A 17,543-nucleotide genomic window follows, 5' to 3' on the forward strand; every position below is an offset into this window, starting at 1 on the left:
ATCTGAGCTATTTTATTCTTACTATTACCTATCTTGCCGCCCTATCGACATCCTAGAAGTTATACATGTAGGCGATATCGGTCCTGGATGACGTCAGCCGCTCGGCGAAATCGGCGTGAATTTATCGGTCGTTGCTGTTTTCTCTCCCTTGCGCACCAGTGAAGACGCAGCATGGGCAGTCCTCAGCGTTCAGCACTCATCCTCTATGGCTCTGAGACCGGCAATGCGCAAGAGGTGGCTGAGGAATTGGGGGCCCTGACCGAACGCCTCCGGTTCGCGACGCATGTGTGCGAGTTGAATCAGTCCAGCCCGGTATGCGGTCCTCCTCTTTACTACGACGTTGTTGTGACTAATTGAATCTTGGATATAGGAAACGCTGTTTTCCTACACCCTCACTATATTCGTCGTCTCAACCACTGGCCAGGGCGATCTCCCTGCGAATGCACGGACGTTCTGGAAGTCGCTACTCTTGAAGCGGCTACCGGCCACATATCTGAAGGGGGTCAATTTTGCGTCCTTTGGGCTGGGCGATAGTTCCTATCCAAAGTATGTTCCTGCAGAACTTTTGAGGTGTTATATTGACGGGAAACACAGGTTCAATTGGGCAGCACGCAAGCTCTATAAGCGATTGTTGCAGCTAGGCGCCAATGAAATTTACCCGTCTGGCGAAGCAGACCAGCAGCATCCAGAAGGGTGAGTACTTTTCTTCTCCATCCGTTGGCATAGCTAAATTCTTTTCTATTCAACAGACTCGAAGGCACAGTCATACCATGGATGACGGATTTTCGGAAGCATTTGCTGGACAGGCATCCGCTTCCCTCGGGGCAACATCCAATCCCAGATGATGTTCAACTGCCACCGAAATGGATCTTACGTCCAAATGAAGGAGAACCCTGTAGCGCCGCAGAGAAACACCCCGTTGCAGAGAAATCCGCTGCGCTGCTCCACCTGGAGCACGATACCAGACCCCTTCCACACACTCTCTCCGCCACATTAGTCGAGAATCGACGGGTGACGCCACCCAAGCACTGGCAGGATGTGCGGCACATCTGCTTGACTGTGCCTGAATCTGTCTCCTATGTCCCAGGTGATATGATCGCCATTACTCCCAAGAGTGTCCCGGCCGACGTCCAAACCCTGATTGACTTGATGGGCTGGAATGAGCAAGCAGACCAACTAATCTCACTGGTTCCTACGGGCAATATTCCAGCACCTCCACCAATCCCCGATCTCGACTCCTACCCCAACCTCACCTTACGCATGCTCCTCACTGACTATCTCGACCTCAAAGCCATACCTCGGCGATCCTTCTTTTCCACAATTGCACACTACACAAACGATTCCATGCATAGAGAGCGGCTATTAGAATTTACCAACCCGGAGTATCTTGACGAACTCTGGGACTACACGACGCGGCCTCGGCGCAGTATCTTGGAGGTACTACACGAGTTCGACTCTGTCAAGATCCCCTGGCAGCATGCGGTATCGGTACTGCCCGTTATGCGAGCGCGCCAGTTTAGCATCGCCAGCGGCGGAGAGAGGAAACGTACACCAGGCGGCCACACACAGTTCGAGCTGCTCGTCGCCATTGTCAAGTACCAGACCGTGATCAAGCGGATCCGAGAAGGCGTCTGCACCAAGTACCTGTCCGTGCTGCAGCCCGGCAGCACACTACGGGTGCAGCTCCAACGCGGCGGCCTCAACTCCTCCGTTCAGCAGCTCACCGGCGCAACCGTGCTCATCGGTCCTGGCACCGGCGTGGCGCCGCTGCGGTCAATGCTATGGGAGAAAGCGGCGCTTGTGAAAGCCTACCGCGAGCAGAACCCCGGGGTCGAACCCCCAATCGGACCTACCATCCTGTTATATGGTGGGCGTAACCGCACGGCCGATTTCTTCTTCCAGGAAGACTGGGAAGAGCTCCGTGAACGGGTGCAGTTGCAGGTGTTGACTGCCTTTTCCCGCGACCAGAAGCAGAAGGTCTACGTGCAGGATACCATCCGGCAACACTTCGGGCTGTTCTTCCGACTTCTGCATGACATGGAAGGGTCGGCATATATCTGCGGCTCCTCGGGCCATATGCCCCAGGCCGTTCGCGAGGCGCTCATCGAGACGTTCCAACATGGAGGCACGTCGGGACATCCATTCAATCGGGCCCAGGCGGAGGAGTACCTGATCGGGATGGAGAAGAGTGGGCGGTACAAGCAGGAGACGTGGTAGTTAACTCCATCCCATAGCAATCATCAGCATGATCATCGCATAATTGAGTACCCCCGTACTTTGTAGTATACAAGCATAACCTCGGCAGCACCCCAGGGCGGTGAGGCTACACTCGGGCGGCGTCGGCGATTTGACTCGTTTCCCTCTTCTCTCCCACTTCTCCCTCGTCTCGAGAGCAATTGTTCCCCAGGTTGCTCGTTCCCTTCATTCATCATGGCCAGTAAAGGTTTACGGATATTGGTGCCCGTCAAGCGGGTCATCGACTACGCGGTTCGTATTTTCTCTCCGGCCGGTCGGACGGTCGGTTGTGCACGAAGCCCACCGATGCTGTCACAGGACCACGCCCACGGCATTGAAACTGTGAAATCCATCACACCCGACTGCTAACACCGCCGGCTCTACAGATCAAGCCCCGAATCAACAAAGCCCAAACGGGCGTCGAAACCGCCGGGGTCAAACACTCCCTGAACCCGTTTGACGAGCTCTCCATCGAAGAAGCCGTCCGGCTGCGCGAGCGCAAGGGCCCCCTGAAAGTCGACTCGATCCTGGCCCTATCCGCCGGCGGCCCCAAATGCGCCGACACGCTGCGCACCGCGATGGCCATGGGCGCTGACAAGGCGTTCCACATCGACGTCCCCGAGGGATCGGGCGACGGCGGGCCCGAGCCGCTAACGATCGCCAAGCTGCTGCGCAGCGTCGTCGAGAAAGAGGATATTAACCTGGTTCTGCTGGGAAAGCAGGCTATCGACGGCGATCAGGGCCAGACGGGCCAGATGCTTGCCGGGCTGCTGGGCTGGCCGCAGACTACTCAGGCGAGTAAGGTTGAGATTAAGGATGAGGCTGGGACGGTGGAGATTACGCATGAGGTTGATGGGGGTGTTGAGACGCTGCGGACGAAGCTGCCGATGGTTATCACGACGGATCTGCGTCTGAATGAGCCACGGTATGCTAGTCTGCCGAATATTATGAAGGCGAAGAAGAAGCCGCTTGAGAAGAAGACTCTTGCCGACTTTGGGGTTGAGGATACTCGGCGGCTGAAGACGCTGAAGGTTACCGGTATGTTTTTGTTTCTCTTTCGATGCTCTCCATGTGCTCCCTCGCTGACAGGTCGCTCCTAGAACCCCCTCCACGCACGGGCGGCGGCAAGGTCGAGGATGTCGATGGTCTGGTGTCCAAGCTGAAGGAATTGGGTGCGCTGTAGGACCGTGTATATACCATCTTTTTCTTCTGTAGTAGTGTGATAGACTATCCAACCCAGAATGGTCTAGCCTCGTCTGATCACATGATCACCTTATTGTACAGGGCACGATGATTGCCATCCCGCCGGTGCCACCTGAATGAACCTAGGGACCCCTCGAGGCCGACCGAGGTGGTCCGACCGTCTGAACTCGAATCTGCTGGGATCCTAGTCATATTCCTATGGACTTTGTGCAGTTATTTACCGTAGTTGGGAATAGCCCGGGTCTAGATCCTTCCCGCATTTGGCTCATTTAATGGAGGGGCGGTGGGGGTGATCTATTGGAGACATCTATAACCCAGTTAGTCCGAAGCAACTGTGACCGAATCAAGAACAATCCCAGACAATAAGTATACTGTGAACAATGGCATTCGGATGGTTATACAGACAGTCAGTGCCTATCCAAGTATGTCTGCCTAGTCCCTTGCACGCGCAAGTCGATGACGTCCACGCCGTTTAACGGATCCACGGCGCCACTCGGCCCTGCTTGACCTTCTTCTGTCTGCCGTCTGACCCGATCAGTATTAACAAGCCCGCCCGCCTCCTGGAATTTCCGGCAGTAGAATATACAGGTACCCTTGATTTGTCAAGGTGATGTGATCGATCCCTTCTTCACTTCCTTCCTTTCCACCTTCCTTCCGCACCCGGACTATATCTCACCATATCATCTTTTTCGCCATCATTATTCCCAGCCACCAGTCCGTCGTGGGTTTCATGATAATCATCGGAGTAGTAATATACAACCACCATCTCCCTCCCTCACACATTCCTCGCCACATTCCAGCCACCCGCCGATCCTAGATTCCTGCAACCCGACTCGCTCGCGCGCGCCATTCCAAGCCACTGAACGAGGAATCTTGGGGAGAGGCCCCCTCTCCCACGCCTGCTGTTCGCAGGAGGGCTTCGACCGTGTCCTGTTTCTAGATCGGCACTACGTCCACTTGTCTCTCATTCAACCCATCATCCCAACCCACCCAAGATGCCGCCCTTCAACTGGGACAAGACCAAGGGCTACTCGAAGCGCGGCTTCGACAAAGCATGGAAAACCGTCGACAAACTCGGCGGCCCCGTCAACCGGCTCTCCAACCGCCTAGGCGCCGAGGCCTTCTGGCCCATGTCCCTCGACAAAGAGAGCGACAAGGCCGCGCGCATCCTGCGCAGCTTCTGTAAGGATGGCTTCTATGCCCCCGAGTCGGAGGTGACGACCGATGACCAGGGCAAGATTAATCGGCCCAAGGGCAAGCAGCGTGTTATCAAAAAGATCCCCTCCAATGTCCTGAAGCAGGCCAAGGGTATAGCTGTGTTCACGACGATGCGCACCGGGCTCTGGATGAGCGGATCGGGTGGGAGTGGTGTGCTTCTTGCGCGGATACCCGAAACCGGTGAATGGAGTCCGCCATCGGGGATTATGTTGCATACCGCTGGCATTGGATTCTTGGCTGGTGTCGATATATATGATTGCGTGGTGATCATCAATACAATCGAGGCGCTCGAGGCCTTCAAGAAGGTGCGCTGTACGCTGGGTGGCGAGGTCAGTGCCGCTGCTGGGCCGGTTGGTATGGGCGGCGTGCTGGATTCCGAGGTACACAAACGCCAGTCGCCGATTTGGACTTATATGAAGAGCAAAGGCCTCTATGCCGGAGTGGCCGTCGACGGAACCATTATCATCGAACGCACCGACGAGAACGAGCGGTTTTATGGTGAACGCATCTCAGTCACCGATATCCTGGCCGGCAAAGTCAGATTCCCGCCCGACTCCATCAACACACTTCTCCAAACCATCAAGGCAGCACAAGGCGATTCCGACGTCGACGTGAGTCTTGTCGCGCCGGCGGGCGAAACACCCGGCGACATCGAGCTTCCAGAAGATGACAGTCAACCTTTTGGCGTGCCGGCCGAAGACGATCCAGACCCGTACGGAGTGAAAGCGTTGGAGGCCGAGGGCCTGTTCATTCGGGAGGCCGGCACCAAGGTGAGGCCAAGCCTTGATGTTTTTGAATTTCGGCCACACCACAACAGCCCCGTGTTCACTACGCTCTCGCGGCGCAGCGCGGACAGCTCGCCGCGGAATAGCTGGCGCACCAGCAGCTGGCGCGCGAGTGTCCAGAGCTACACGAGTGCAGACCGTGGCACACAAACTGATGACGCTCCGCTAACTGCGCCGACGTCAGTAAGCCGAACATCCTCCCGCAGCGCGAAGGAGGAGTCGACCGACCTTGCGGCGCAACAGAGCCCGTGGGATGAGGAACCCGTTCGTTGGGATGCTGAGGAAGAGAAAGAGCAGGATGACGAACAAGTGGATTATATGCATGAAATCGACTCTGAGGATGACCTGGAAGTGCACGAAGTGAGCAACGCTACCGTCACTCAGCACGAGGCTGTCATGACTACCCCGACCCTGGTGGAAGAGGAATCCAGCGACTCCAAGTCCAAGTCACCCACTTTCACCCGTGCTCGCCTGGTCACCATCGCGAAGGCAAAGCGTCCCACGCCGCCTGCGCTTCCTCCCCGCCACCCGCAGCATCACCCGCAGCACATCTGGGGTTCTGAATCCAGCCAGGATTCCACTTCTCCAACCGCCCTCTCGCACTCCAGTCACAGCACAGAGCCCACTGAATCCAACGAGCGCTCTGAGTCTGCTGAGCCTATCAAATCTGTTGAGCCTATTAATGACCTTCCTTCCAACGTTAAAACACTGCAGGTCAGCGCAGTTGTTCCTGCCGTTACCGATGAAGATTTTGATGAAGACGATGTGGAGTCAATTCCTGAGACACCGCTTGACACGGAGGAATTCCACTCTATTGACGGTGATTACGAGTCGGATGGTGGCCACGAGTCGGATGTTGAAGACGCTACTATCGTGAAGGAGGATCTCCCCGCTGAACGGAAAGAGTCAGTTGAGACTGTCTCTCTTGACCAGCCGGAGGCTACAGCAGAGCAAGAGCAAGAGCAAGAGGAAGCGCAAGAGCAAGAGAAAGCGCAAGACCAAGAGGAAGCGCAAGAGCGAGAGCAAGAGCAAGAGGAAGAGGAAGCGCAAGAGCAAGACCAAGCACAAGAACACAGGCCCGAGACACCCACTGAACCGCTTGACCACAAGCTGGGAGAGATCCACATCGACGAGTCGCGTCCTAACACGGAGGCTGACACCGAAGCCGACAAGGCTGTGACTAGCTCTGTCTCTGCCGAGACTGCTTAGGGGGTGGGATTGTCTGTTCTTCTCTTACCCGTTCCTTGTCATTTATGTCTTCATGATACCTCGTGCATACGGTTCTGGCTTTTGGAGTTTATTCATGGAAAAGTTTGGCGTGTTATCTATATAACCTTGAAGATGGTTCAGGTTCATCTATTCTGTTTCAAGCATGGCGTCTGAATTATTGGGCGGTGGGTTTCTCGGTTATACGGGTTGGATGGGTTGTGCCTCGATGAAGGTCTACTTTCTTCATCGCGCTCTAGGGTTTATTTATCAGGATGGAGCATGGTGTACTATATATATTCGATCCCGCCCTGAATTTCACACTGTTTTCCCTGCGATAAGCCACATCTATTCTGACATCATCACTTCGACGACAGCCAATACCATATCCAACCAAACCTTATTCCCAACCCCTCGATAATAAACGCCAGCTACTACCCTCCCCCCAACCCTTTCTTCTCATTATTACTGCCTCATCAGCTCCCTCAACAGTATTCTTCTATCAACACTAGCGACGATCGTCGTGGAGATACGGTCTTATCGCCGAGCTCTCTTCTAAACTCCGGGAGTCGGCAAAAGAAACAACAACAAGGGAGGCCTTAATCCAATCTCAGCCCCTCTCGGTCTCTCTCTCTCTCCAACACCTTGTTCTCGTCAAATTCTTCCTCCACGAGTCTTGCAACAATGCCTTCCGAAAAAAGCGTCAAGGCCGCTCTCGCCCTCATCGAGAATGACAAGTCCAAGCTCCTGGGCTTGAAGGTGGGGCAGCATACAAGCGTGGAGCCGGGACAGTACATCCCTCGAGCTGGTAAGTTCTTTCTTCGCCCCCATCTACCCTAGGTAATAATTATTCTCTTTCCCTATAAAACTAATATGATACAATATAGACGCCCAGTCCCCTCCAACCCTATCCTTCCCCTCAGCCTCCCCGACAAAAACCTACCTGGCAATCAGCCTAGACATCGACGCCCCCTTCCCTTCCTTCGACGTCCTCGGCCCCATCCTGCACTGGATCCAGCCAGATGTGAAAGTGTCCGGCGAATCGCTGAGCACAGACGCCCCCTTCGTCGCCAACTATATCGGTCCCGCCCCGCCGCCGGGTAGCTCCCCGCACCGGTATACCTTCTTCTTGTATGAGCAGCCTGAGGGCTTTGATTATAAGAAGTATGCGCCTGCGGATGGAAAGACGTTGGGGAACTGGAGCCGCATGCGCTATGATCTTGATGCTTGGGCCAAGGAGATTGGGTTGGGGGATGTGGTTGCTTTTAATTACTTTACTAGTAATTAGGTTAGGGCAGGTTAGTTAGGTGGATTTGTGGATGTCTTCTCGGGGATTACTGTTTGTCTTTTTGTGCGCTTGTTTGGTTGGTGGCTTGTCTGCGGATAGTCTCTGCTAACGATAGTTAAAAATGCAATTGCTTGCTCTGTCCTATGGCGTTTCTTTGTCTACGGCCGTAGCTTTGCCCTTGCTACTATACTTGGCCAAATATAGTTCCTGAATGTAGCTCTTCCCGGGTGGTACCTGTATACACTTTTAGATGGCACTGTGCTTAGAGTGTCTTCTCTATATTATAGTCCCCAGATATTCGGCAATCCAAAGTCTACTTACTCATGCCCAGCTACTAGAATGGTAAATGATATTGGTAAGAAGATACACAAGGGCCAGGGCGCACTTAGGGCTCGTTAGTGTTCAGATTGCTGGCACCAAGTTGAGAGTACTTTCCATTTAAGAGTAAGAGGCAAGCACTCTTCTTGGAGATGCCTCATCCATGCCTTTGTTCTCCCTTTGGCGAACACTAATATAAAGGCTTTGCTGCCCTGGACTTCCTCGTTCAGCATCACTGATCATACCGCATCCACCACACCATCTTGCTCACTCTCTTACCTGTATGGCTCTGACCACCTTGGACTTCCCTGAGAGACTTCGAACTTTGTCTAATATAAGACCAGCTGCTACAGCTTTGCCTCAGGAGAGACACCTTGCTTTAGCAGCGTATCTTCCCTGTTTTTCCCATCGCCTCATCATGAATCCGAAACCACTGTCTGGCCTGGTTATCGCGGCATCTGGGAACCTTTCCGGCATAAGGCATCGTGAGTCAATGAGCGCTGTCTGCTGCGACCTTACTGACATCCTGTTCCTTAGACCAGGTAAAGCAGGTGGTGGAGGAACAGGGCGCCCGGTTTGCATACCTGGTTACCCACCAATGCACTCATCTTGTCACAACACAGCGAGACGTGGACTGCCAGACCTGGAAGGGTATACCTTCAATTCCTCCTACCTTGCTGTTGACCACCCTCTAATTCTGTCCATTATCCTGTTATAGTCCGGCGAGCTAGAGCCCTCCAGAGCTGCGCAGTTGTTTCGCTGCGCTGGCTCACCGAGTCGCTTAAGAAAAAGACCCCCCTAAGCACGCAGACATTCTTACTCAAGGAGAGCAATTTTTGTGAACTTGCCTTCCCAGTAACGCAGGGTGAGGACACTCCCACTCAGTCCCGAAAACGTAGGCTTGATGCGGATTCAGAGGGTGGCACGCGCCCCTCAAAGAAGATCAAGATCACAAGGATCAAAAAGCTCTGCATGCCTATTGACGTGCGGTATGATACCACTTTGAACAGATGTAAGTGCTCGTCTTTAATGGGTTGTACCATGATCAGGCCATTGACGAATTTGCACTGGAAACAGTCAAGGATACTATTGTGTGGATAGACGAGAGTGGCTTGATATGGGTGCGACCCTGGCCGATCTCAACCCTTCCGCTTTGCCTAATGCAGCCAACCTGACTCGCTTTCAAATCCTCTTCGATGTTAAGGCAAAAACTTACCAAACGTGGTTCAGCTTGAGCAACGGGGGTTATCCTCACGAAGGAAGGGTCCTGGAAACTTCGACAAGTCTTGAAGCGGCCAAAAAGCAGTTTCTCGCCACTTTCAAAAAGGAGAGTGGCCATTCCTGGGGGAACAGGAACGCTGTGCCCAAGATAGGGCACAAAATGTTCATTGCACGCACTTATGACGACGAAGGAGATATTTTAGATCTCACAACGGACAAGGCAGTGAAATGCACTTTAACCGGCTCCGTCAAAGAGGTTATGGAGTTCATATTCGACAAGCACAACTTCAATATCTCCAAACAGGTCTGGAAAACAAGAGCAGGCAGGACATCGGGCGAACTGAGCGAACATTCTCTGAGGATTGCGATTGCAATTCAGAAAAGGTTGAGGGATCTGGTGAGACCTGGCATGAGTGACCCAGAGAAGGCTGCACTGAAGAATCCCAAGACTCCCTGGCACACCGTGCGACTGAGCAAACTCTACTCCATCATCGTTAACCCCTCATCGGTAGGGGGGACTTTCGTTTTGTACGAAGATAGTGAGGACATTGAGAATGAGCTTCGGGTTCTCAGCACCCTTTTGGACATGAAGGTCTCCATAGAAATGATGAGCCGACTAGGCCCAGACACCACAGTGCATAACCTGGATCGAGTAGTGAGTAAACTGAACTTGAAGGAATTGGCTCCAGGTATGTGTCAACTTACATTCTTCCACAAGGCCTGAGAAACATTGCTGAGTTTTTGATAATAAAAAAGTGTCAAAAGATACCGTCGAGTTCAGAGCCATCAGCGATTACTTGCACCTTTCAATCGGGACTACACACAGGTACAAATACGCAGTATGTGACCTTCTGGTTCATATTATTTAACCAGTTACTCACAGTCTACTCACTCACAGCTCCTTGGAATTGTGCGGCTTGAGCGCCCCGGTGAAGCTGAAAAGCTAGCCAAGTCGGCCGGTAACCGTGCCAGCAATCGCATGCTTCTGTGGCATGGGTCAACCTGCGCCGGGCTTGTCGGGATCCTCAACCGAGGGTTGCAAGTCCGGCCTTTTGTCAAAACCGGAGGTAGACCCTGCATGTTCGGCGAAGGAATTTATTTCGCCGACATGTCAAGCAAATCGATTGGGTACTGCGATCATCAAGGTCTCGGTAACAAGGCCTTGCTGCTGCTATGTGAGGTAGAGATGGGGCCGAATACAATCGCGAACACCAGTGCCAATTACAAGGCAAAGGAACAGGCTACGGCTAACAACCACATCTCTGCCATCGGTGCAGGAAAAAATTACTTACGTTGCTGGCATGATGCCATGTACGTGCATCCAAGTCTCAGAGGTGTCTCGATGCCTGATGTACACAAGGGATACTTGAGGCGACACAACCCTAAACTACTTTACAATGAATACGTCGTCTGGAACCCTGACCAGGTTCGAATCCGGTACCTGGTGCACCTGACAGCCGAACGAGCCTGAAGCTGCAATACGCGGAGTTGTTTTCTTCTTCGCTACTTTTCTTCTGTTTAATTTTTGGATAGAAAGTACCCAGCAATAATTCCTCGATTTAACGGATCATGGACTAACGAACATCCCTGCTAACGAAAAGCATTTTCTCCCTATTACAACGAAACTTGCTTCAATTTACGATCTACAGATCCGTAGATCGCCGGGATCGGCAGGCCCACTATCAACCGTCTGTGTCGGACTCGAACTGTCTTGGCTCGGTGCAATACGGATTCAAATAGTCTTGGCAATGTAGTTGCAAAAATTAATAATTAGAATGACTAGTGTCAGTGATGTAGATGTATCTGGGGGAACAGAAAGGTGAAAAGACGGGAGTCAGAAATAAGGTAGTTTGGGCACTTCAAGTCGCCTGACGTCTCCACTATAGATGTTCCTGACCCAACGTCAACACTTTTTGCGAACGTTCCCCACATCTCGTCTGTCGTTACATCCGCAATGCCTAGTCCGAATGGAGCAATGTCTCCTCTGGCTCTGCGTCGGACAATCGATGAGGCGTCGATTGTTCCTGCTCCACTATTGCCAGTATGAGCGACTATTTTAGTCAACTAGTCTCCCATATTCTCCGTGAAGCCTGTACTCTCTCTTTTTGGTGACTGTGCCTTATGTTTCTCTACTTGAGTTGGCTGGCCACGGTGGCGCTGGTCGGCTCCGCGGCTGCGCAGTACTTTCCGCCCACACCCGAGGGATTGAGGGTAGTGGAGTCGAAGCACCAGAAAGGCGTGAAGATCTCATATAAAGAGGCAATTACAAATTCCCTCCCAAAAGGCCTGGCTCAAAACTAACTCATATATAGCCGGGTATCTGTGAAACGACCCCAGGAGTCAAGTCTTACTCCGGGTATGTGCACCTGCCTCCGGGGACACTGGATAACGTGCATGTCGAGCAAGCCTACCCAATCAATACTTTCTTCTGGTTCTTTGAGGCACGTAACGACTCCAAGAATGCGCCTCTGTCCATCTGGATGAATGGAGGCCCCGGCAGCTCGTCCATGATCGGACTTATGCAGGAGAATGGCCCGTGCCGTGTGAACCAAGACTCCAATTCCACGGAGCTGAACCCTTGGTCGTGGAATAACCACGTCAACATGCTGTATATCGACCAGCCGAATCAGGTCGGTTTCAGCTACGACGTCGCGACGAATGGCACTTATGACCAGGTTAGTGCATCGTGGAACATGTCTCAGTTTGCGCACGGAGTGCCCAAACAGAATAATACATTCTACGTCGGCACGACCGCCAGCGGGAAGCAGAGAGCGTCCGCCAACAGCACCGAGAACTCCGCGCGCTCCCTGTGGCAATTTGCACAGACCTGGTTCTCCGAATTTCCCGCATATAAGCCGCTCGACGACCGCGTCAGTATCTGGACCGAATCGTATGGTGGTCGCTACGGCCCATCGTTTACGGCCTTCTTCCAACAGCAGAATGAGAAGATTTCCAACGGCAGTATCACCGCTCCCGGCCAAACGCACTACATCCATCTTGACACACTGGGCATCATCAACGGCTGTGTGGATCTCCTCGTGCAGGGGCCGTCTTACCCCCATATGGCATTCAACAACACCTACGGCATCAATGCCATCAACGAGACTGTCTACAAGAAAGCCATGCACGCCTGGAACCGGCCTGGCGGATGCCGCGACAAGATCGACCTTTGCCGGGCTTTCGCAGCGGAGGGCGACCCGCAGATGTATGGCAACAACCCCGCCGTGAACCAGGCCTGTCAGGTGGCCGATCGCCTCTGCAGTAATGCAGTTGAGGGTGCCTATTTCTCGTACTCCGGGAGAGGCTACTATGATATTTCGCACGTGGAACTAGATCGATACCCGCCAAACTACTTCCTGGGGTTCCTGAACCAGCACTGGGTGCAGCAGGCATTAGGTGTGCCTATCAACTATACCGAAACCTCGAATGCCGTCTACAACGCCTTCTCTTCAACGGGCGACTACCCACGCTCAGACGTGCGGGGATACCTCGACGATCTGGCGTATGTGCTGGATTCGGGGATCAAGGTTGCTCTGGTATATGGCGACCGGGACTACGCCTGCAATTGGATCGGCGGCGAGGAGGTGAGTCTAGGCGTCAACTATGCCGACGCAGCTGCCTTCCGCGCAGCAGGATATACACCGCTGCACACCAATTCGTCGCATGTCGGCGGGCAGGTGCGCCAGCACGGGAACTTTTCATTTACTCGTGTATACGAAGCCGGCCATGAGGTGCCTGCGTACCAGCCCGAGACGGCATATGAGATCTTCCACCGCACTCTGTTCAATCGGGATTTAGCAACGGGTAAGATGGACATTGCTGCCAATGGCTCCTACTCGACTCGTGGACCAGATTCGACCTGGCACATTAAAAATCAGGTCCCCGAGAGCCCAGGCCCGGTGTGCTATATTCTTGCTCTGGAATCAACGTGCACTGCAGAGCAAATTGCCCGTGTGGTCAATGGCACTGCGACAATTCGGGATTATATTGTTGTGGAGAAGGAAGGGTGACCGGATGTGTGTACCACCACCAAGTGGGGCATGATGATGCCATGGACCGGGAGCTGTCTAGTATAGTAGAACAAGCGTTAGAGAGACCATTGCATACAAGATACAGTGATAGAGAGTGTAGATGGATGAGTATATGCGAGGTCTCGTTGTGCTTATTTCTTTCTTTTCTTTTTTCCACATCCTCCCTCAACGCCGTCAGGATCGAATCTTCCAGAAGCTTCGACGACGTCACACGTCACTGCGCTGCTTCCCCACGCTCACTCGCTCACCGGTTTCTCTTCACTCTTAAACGCACCTCACTCAGTACTAACTAGCTCGCATCCTTTCTCGTGTCCTGCTACATACACAACTCTGTTCACCATCCCCATTCTTATCTCGAATCCCGCCCTCTTTTCCATCCCTTCCTACTGAATCCTACCGAACATTCTCCTCCCTTCGAGAACCCTCTTGCATCCGACCGGGTGGCCAGCTTCCAACCCTGGTTTTTAACTTCCCGCCTCACATTCAATTGCTCCCAGCCTGACCTATCATCCACACACTACACACCATGGTTGCTGAAACCAAATTGTACGATGCCTTGAGCATCAAGCCCAACGCAACTCAGGATGAGATCAAGAAAGCCTATCGAAAAGCAGCATTGAAGTGGCACCCCGATAAGAACAAGGACAACAAGGATGCCGCAGAGAAGTTCAAAGGTATGGTCTCTCTCTCTAGTCTTATGGTAAAGAGGCACAACTAACTTTGTATCGAACAGATGTATCCCAAGCATACGAAGTGTTGTCAGACCCCGAGAAACGAAAAGTCTACGACCAATTCGGCCTCGAGTATTTGCTCCGCGGCGGCCCTCCCCCTTCGCCTGGTGGTGGTGCCCCCGGCGGCGGCTTTGAAGGAGGCATGCCTGGAGGATTCTCTTCGTTCGGCGGCATGCCCGGCGGCGGAGGAACTCGCACATTCCACTTCTCGACTGGACCTGGCGGTGGCGGCGGCGGGTTCCGATTCAGCGCCGCGGATGATATCTTCCGCAACTTCGCCAAAGCCGGCGGTGGCGGCGGGGGTATGGGCTTTGACGATGATGATATATTCTCGATGCTGAATGGAATGGGCGGCGGCGGCGGCGGTGGCGGCGGTGGTGGTTTCCGGACTGCTCGTCCAGGTGGCGGAGGTGGATTTTCGCAGAATGCCCGCCGCGCCCCGACGCCTGAACCCACTGTCATTGAGAAGGATCTGCCGCTGACTCTCGAGGAGATCTTCAGCGGGACCACTAAGAAGGTGGTCACGAAGAGTAAGGCGTTTGATTCGAGTGGCAAGCGCAGTGTTCAGGATGTGACGCTCGAAGCTAGCATCAAGCCTGGTCTGCGGGCTGGTTCGAAGATCAAGTACAAGAATGTTGGGGATCAAGAAGAAGGAGGTCGACAAGATGTGCATCTGATTGTCAAAGAGGTAGGTCCTTCCCATACACCCGATTTATTTGAGCTATGAATCAAACTAACGTTATCACAGAAAGAGCACCCGGTCTTCAAGCGTGTCGGCGACAACCTCATCGTCACCGTGGACCTCACCCTCAAGGAGGCCCTCACAGGCTGGGAAACGATCGTGCGCACCATCGACGGCAAATCCATCCGCGTCCAGAAGGCTGGCCCGACGCAGCCGGGCTTTGAGGAACACTACCCGGGTCAGGGCATGGTGGTCTCCAAGAAACCCAGCGAGCGCGGCGATCTGGTCGTCCGCGTCAATGTCAAGTTCCCCACCACCTTGACAGCACAACAAAAGGAGATTCTCAAAGACGTTCTCCCATAAAACTTTTGAGTTTTGGTCTTTCCTTTTTTTTTTTTTTTCCAGCATATCTTCGGCGTTGGTGTGAGCGTGCAATTATTCTGTTTTCTTGGAGAGGTTGATTCAACGACAGCGATGAAATGAATGTTATTTTTGTTCAACATGCAGAGACAGTGGGAAGCGGTTAATTATTATGCTCTGAGTCCATTTGACTGTCTATCACATAGGAATAAAATAGTAAAGAATCTATCTAAACATATCTATACAAGCAAATATCAACAATTTACACTAAACCCGTTTAGGCCCCGGCAGACCTCCACATCATCCAAACATTCAAATGCTTCAGTTATCCTCGCATCTTCTCCCCCCAATAATAATAACATGCTACCAAAATGAAGCGCCGAATCACCTTTGTCCAGCCCGACAATGCCCCCTTCGACAAATCTCAAGCCGAGCTGACCGCTTCGGCCCTGTCGGTTCGCGCCCTCGACGCTGCGCGCGAAGACCGAATCACCGTCGGACTGGACGAGCTCCCGGAGGAGGTGAGAATCAAGCAACGCTCAGCGTGGTGTCGCTCCTCGGAAATGAAAGTAGCTAACGAATGAGAGTACCAGCTCCGCACCGTCCTCCAGCAGTCGCACGAGCTTCATCTCCGCTGGTCGACCGAACGGTCCTACAATGCCATTGCGCCCTTTGCCAGCAGAGTCTCGCCCGGTCTACATGTTTTCTACACCCCCCTGTCCTCGGATCGGTCCTCGTGAGTTAGACGTCTGGACCTAAGTTTACAAATATGGGAGACTGAATGGGTGTGAAACTTGGCAGGGAGACGTTGTGTCCGCTGCTGCGCGCAGTGTTCGGGGATGGGGTCGACTGCGCGAATCCAGAGGTGAGCCCTCACTGTATCTTGTCAAACGGGCCAGTTCTAACCGCACCGCTTCAAATCCAGGAGTCATTCATCACGCCGCCGCTCCTCTCGACTCGATTCGCGGCCTCTGCTACGCTCCAATTCCACACTCGACTTCCCTCGCTGGAACAACTAGTCGATTACATCAGACGCACGGCCTGTGAACAGCGCAAGGACCGCGCATGTCTCGATAATGCCCACTCCCTGCTCTCGGCGGACTCGCTCGATATCGACTATGACAGTATCTCGCACACCCTGACCCTGACGGGTCTTTGGACTAGTCCGCCGAGCGGCGGCTGGACGGAGGAGATCCGGAAGCCGACCTCGGGCGCAGACCAGGTCGAGTTTGGGATCTTGAGCGGTGACAAGGCTGTTGATCTTGAGGACTTGAAGATGGGAGGGTTACTAGCTGTGGTTGGGAAGGACAAGAAACTAAGTAAGGACGGACCTGCTCTTCTCAGACCTTCCCATGGCGTGTAAGCAAATAAGCTGACTTCAAACCACACACAGAGCCGACCATGTTCTCATTTCCATCGCGTCACCACCCGCTGCCCAAAGAGGCAAGCTATACAATCTCCTTCCCGCCTCCAACAGGCCTGCACCCAACACTATCCATTTCAATGCCCCAATCCTCCCTCCAACGACCCCCTGCTCCGGAGTACGCAACCTGCGCCCTGCACACATATCTCACCCTCCCCTCCACCGTCTTCGGAGACCAGTACCAGCTCGGAACATCCGACTCCCTCTTCCTCCAATCTCACAACCTCGTCGCCCTCCGCGCTCTAGCCGGTGAAACCGACCTCGAAGCCCCAGACTGGGTAATCCCGCGCTGGGGCTCCACCTGGCTGCTTGAACTAGCCACTCCTCAGGCGGAGTCAACTGAGGTCAATTGGACCGCTACGATCCCACTCCACCTGCGGTATCTGGATCCCTCGGAATCAGGCTACCGCCCCGCGGACATACCCTGGCCCGTCGTCTTCTGGGCCTGTACTGCCGAGGACGGCACGAAGATGGGGACTAACCCCTTCGACCGCACGAATCTAGGCTGGGATGGCCTCTTCGGCCCGCGCACTATGTTCTTCCAATTACATCCTTCTTCTTCTTCTTCCTCTACTGCTGCAGCGAAACTCGTGGAGCATATCGATGTCCCTGTGCTGCGTCTCCGCGGCGCAGAGGGCCTGTTCCAGGCGAGGAATATCGAGCTAGGAACTGTGCTTGTGGTTGGACTGGGATTCCTCTGGGTGGTTCTCCGACTGGTACGCGTGGCGTGGTCTTTTGGCGTGGGTTCCAAGAGACACGGGGGGACACTGCATACGAAGAAGGATTGAAGCTGCTGCTTTTGATCTCGGGGTATCCGTTAGGACCACCGTACATCTTCCTCC

At 53.6% G+C, this 17,543-nt stretch overlaps 8 protein-coding genes across 8 annotated transcripts; all 8 read left to right on the plus strand.

Annotated features, from left to right (window-relative positions):
* Positions 1 to 171: 171 nt before the first annotated feature.
* On the plus strand, positions 172 to 2,217 carry tah18 (NAPDH-dependent diflavin reductase; the record flags this gene model as incomplete). Its single annotated transcript, XM_057193422.1, has 4 exons — positions 172 to 312; positions 371 to 546; positions 595 to 693; positions 750 to 2,217. The coding sequence occupies 4 exons, from the start codon at positions 172 to 174 to the stop codon at positions 2,215 to 2,217; spliced, it is 1,884 nt and encodes a 627-aa protein (XP_057058375.1).
* A 213-nt stretch (positions 2,218 to 2,430) lies between these two features.
* On the plus strand, positions 2,431 to 3,418 carry N7474_002008 (electron transfer flavoprotein subunit beta/FixA family protein; the record flags this gene model as incomplete). Its single annotated transcript, XM_057193423.1, has 3 exons — positions 2,431 to 2,487; positions 2,622 to 3,273; positions 3,336 to 3,418. The coding sequence occupies 3 exons, from the start codon at positions 2,431 to 2,433 to the stop codon at positions 3,416 to 3,418; spliced, it is 792 nt and encodes a 263-aa protein (XP_057058376.1).
* Positions 3,419 to 4,433: 1,015 nt separating this feature from the next.
* N7474_002009 (lipid-binding SYLF domain-containing protein) lies at positions 4,434 to 6,650 on the plus strand (the record flags this gene model as incomplete). The annotated part of the gene is made up of 1 exon (XM_057193424.1): positions 4,434 to 6,650. The coding sequence occupies one exon, from the start codon at positions 4,434 to 4,436 to the stop codon at positions 6,648 to 6,650; it is 2,217 nt and encodes a 738-aa protein (XP_057058377.1).
* A 681-nt stretch (positions 6,651 to 7,331) lies between these two features.
* Positions 7,332 to 7,935, plus strand: N7474_002010 (YbhB/YbcL family Raf kinase inhibitor-like protein; the record flags this gene model as incomplete). Its single annotated transcript, XM_057193425.1, has 2 exons — positions 7,332 to 7,455; positions 7,535 to 7,935. 2 exons carry the CDS (start codon positions 7,332 to 7,334, stop codon positions 7,933 to 7,935), a joined length of 525 nt encoding a protein of 174 aa, XP_057058378.1.
* Positions 7,936 to 8,671: 736 nt separating this feature from the next.
* Positions 8,672 to 10,945, plus strand: N7474_002011 (putative poly(ADP)-ribose polymerase PARP; the record flags this gene model as incomplete). The annotated part of the gene is made up of 6 exons (XM_057193426.1): positions 8,672 to 8,738; positions 8,791 to 8,904; positions 8,972 to 9,242; positions 9,355 to 10,163; positions 10,231 to 10,313; positions 10,373 to 10,945. 6 exons carry the CDS (start codon positions 8,672 to 8,674, stop codon positions 10,943 to 10,945), a joined length of 1,917 nt encoding a protein of 638 aa, XP_057058379.1.
* Positions 10,946 to 11,595: 650 nt separating this feature from the next.
* cp1 (putative carboxypeptidase S1) lies at positions 11,596 to 13,484 on the plus strand (the record flags this gene model as incomplete). Its single annotated transcript, XM_057193427.1, has 2 exons — positions 11,596 to 11,712; positions 11,787 to 13,484. The coding sequence occupies 2 exons, from the start codon at positions 11,596 to 11,598 to the stop codon at positions 13,482 to 13,484; spliced, it is 1,815 nt and encodes a 604-aa protein (XP_057058380.1).
* A 547-nt stretch (positions 13,485 to 14,031) lies between these two features.
* Positions 14,032 to 15,281, plus strand: N7474_002013 (putative DnaJ domain protein Psi; the record flags this gene model as incomplete). The annotated part of the gene is made up of 3 exons (XM_057193428.1): positions 14,032 to 14,179; positions 14,239 to 14,928; positions 14,989 to 15,281. 3 exons carry the CDS (start codon positions 14,032 to 14,034, stop codon positions 15,279 to 15,281), a joined length of 1,131 nt encoding a protein of 376 aa, XP_057058381.1.
* Positions 15,282 to 15,649: 368 nt separating this feature from the next.
* N7474_002014 (uncharacterized protein) lies at positions 15,650 to 17,489 on the plus strand (the record flags this gene model as incomplete). The annotated part of the gene is made up of 5 exons (XM_057193429.1): positions 15,650 to 15,799; positions 15,872 to 16,014; positions 16,080 to 16,143; positions 16,204 to 16,597; positions 16,672 to 17,489. 5 exons carry the CDS (start codon positions 15,650 to 15,652, stop codon positions 17,487 to 17,489), a joined length of 1,569 nt encoding a protein of 522 aa, XP_057058382.1.
* Positions 17,490 to 17,543: the final 54 nt, after the last annotated feature.

The sequence above is a fragment of the Penicillium riverlandense genome (genome assembly GCF_028828495.1).
Source record: "Penicillium riverlandense strain IBT 135883 chromosome Unknown utg000001l_segment0_segment0, whole genome shotgun sequence".
Classification (NCBI taxonomy): Eukaryota; Fungi; Ascomycota; class Eurotiomycetes; order Eurotiales; family Aspergillaceae; genus Penicillium; species Penicillium riverlandense.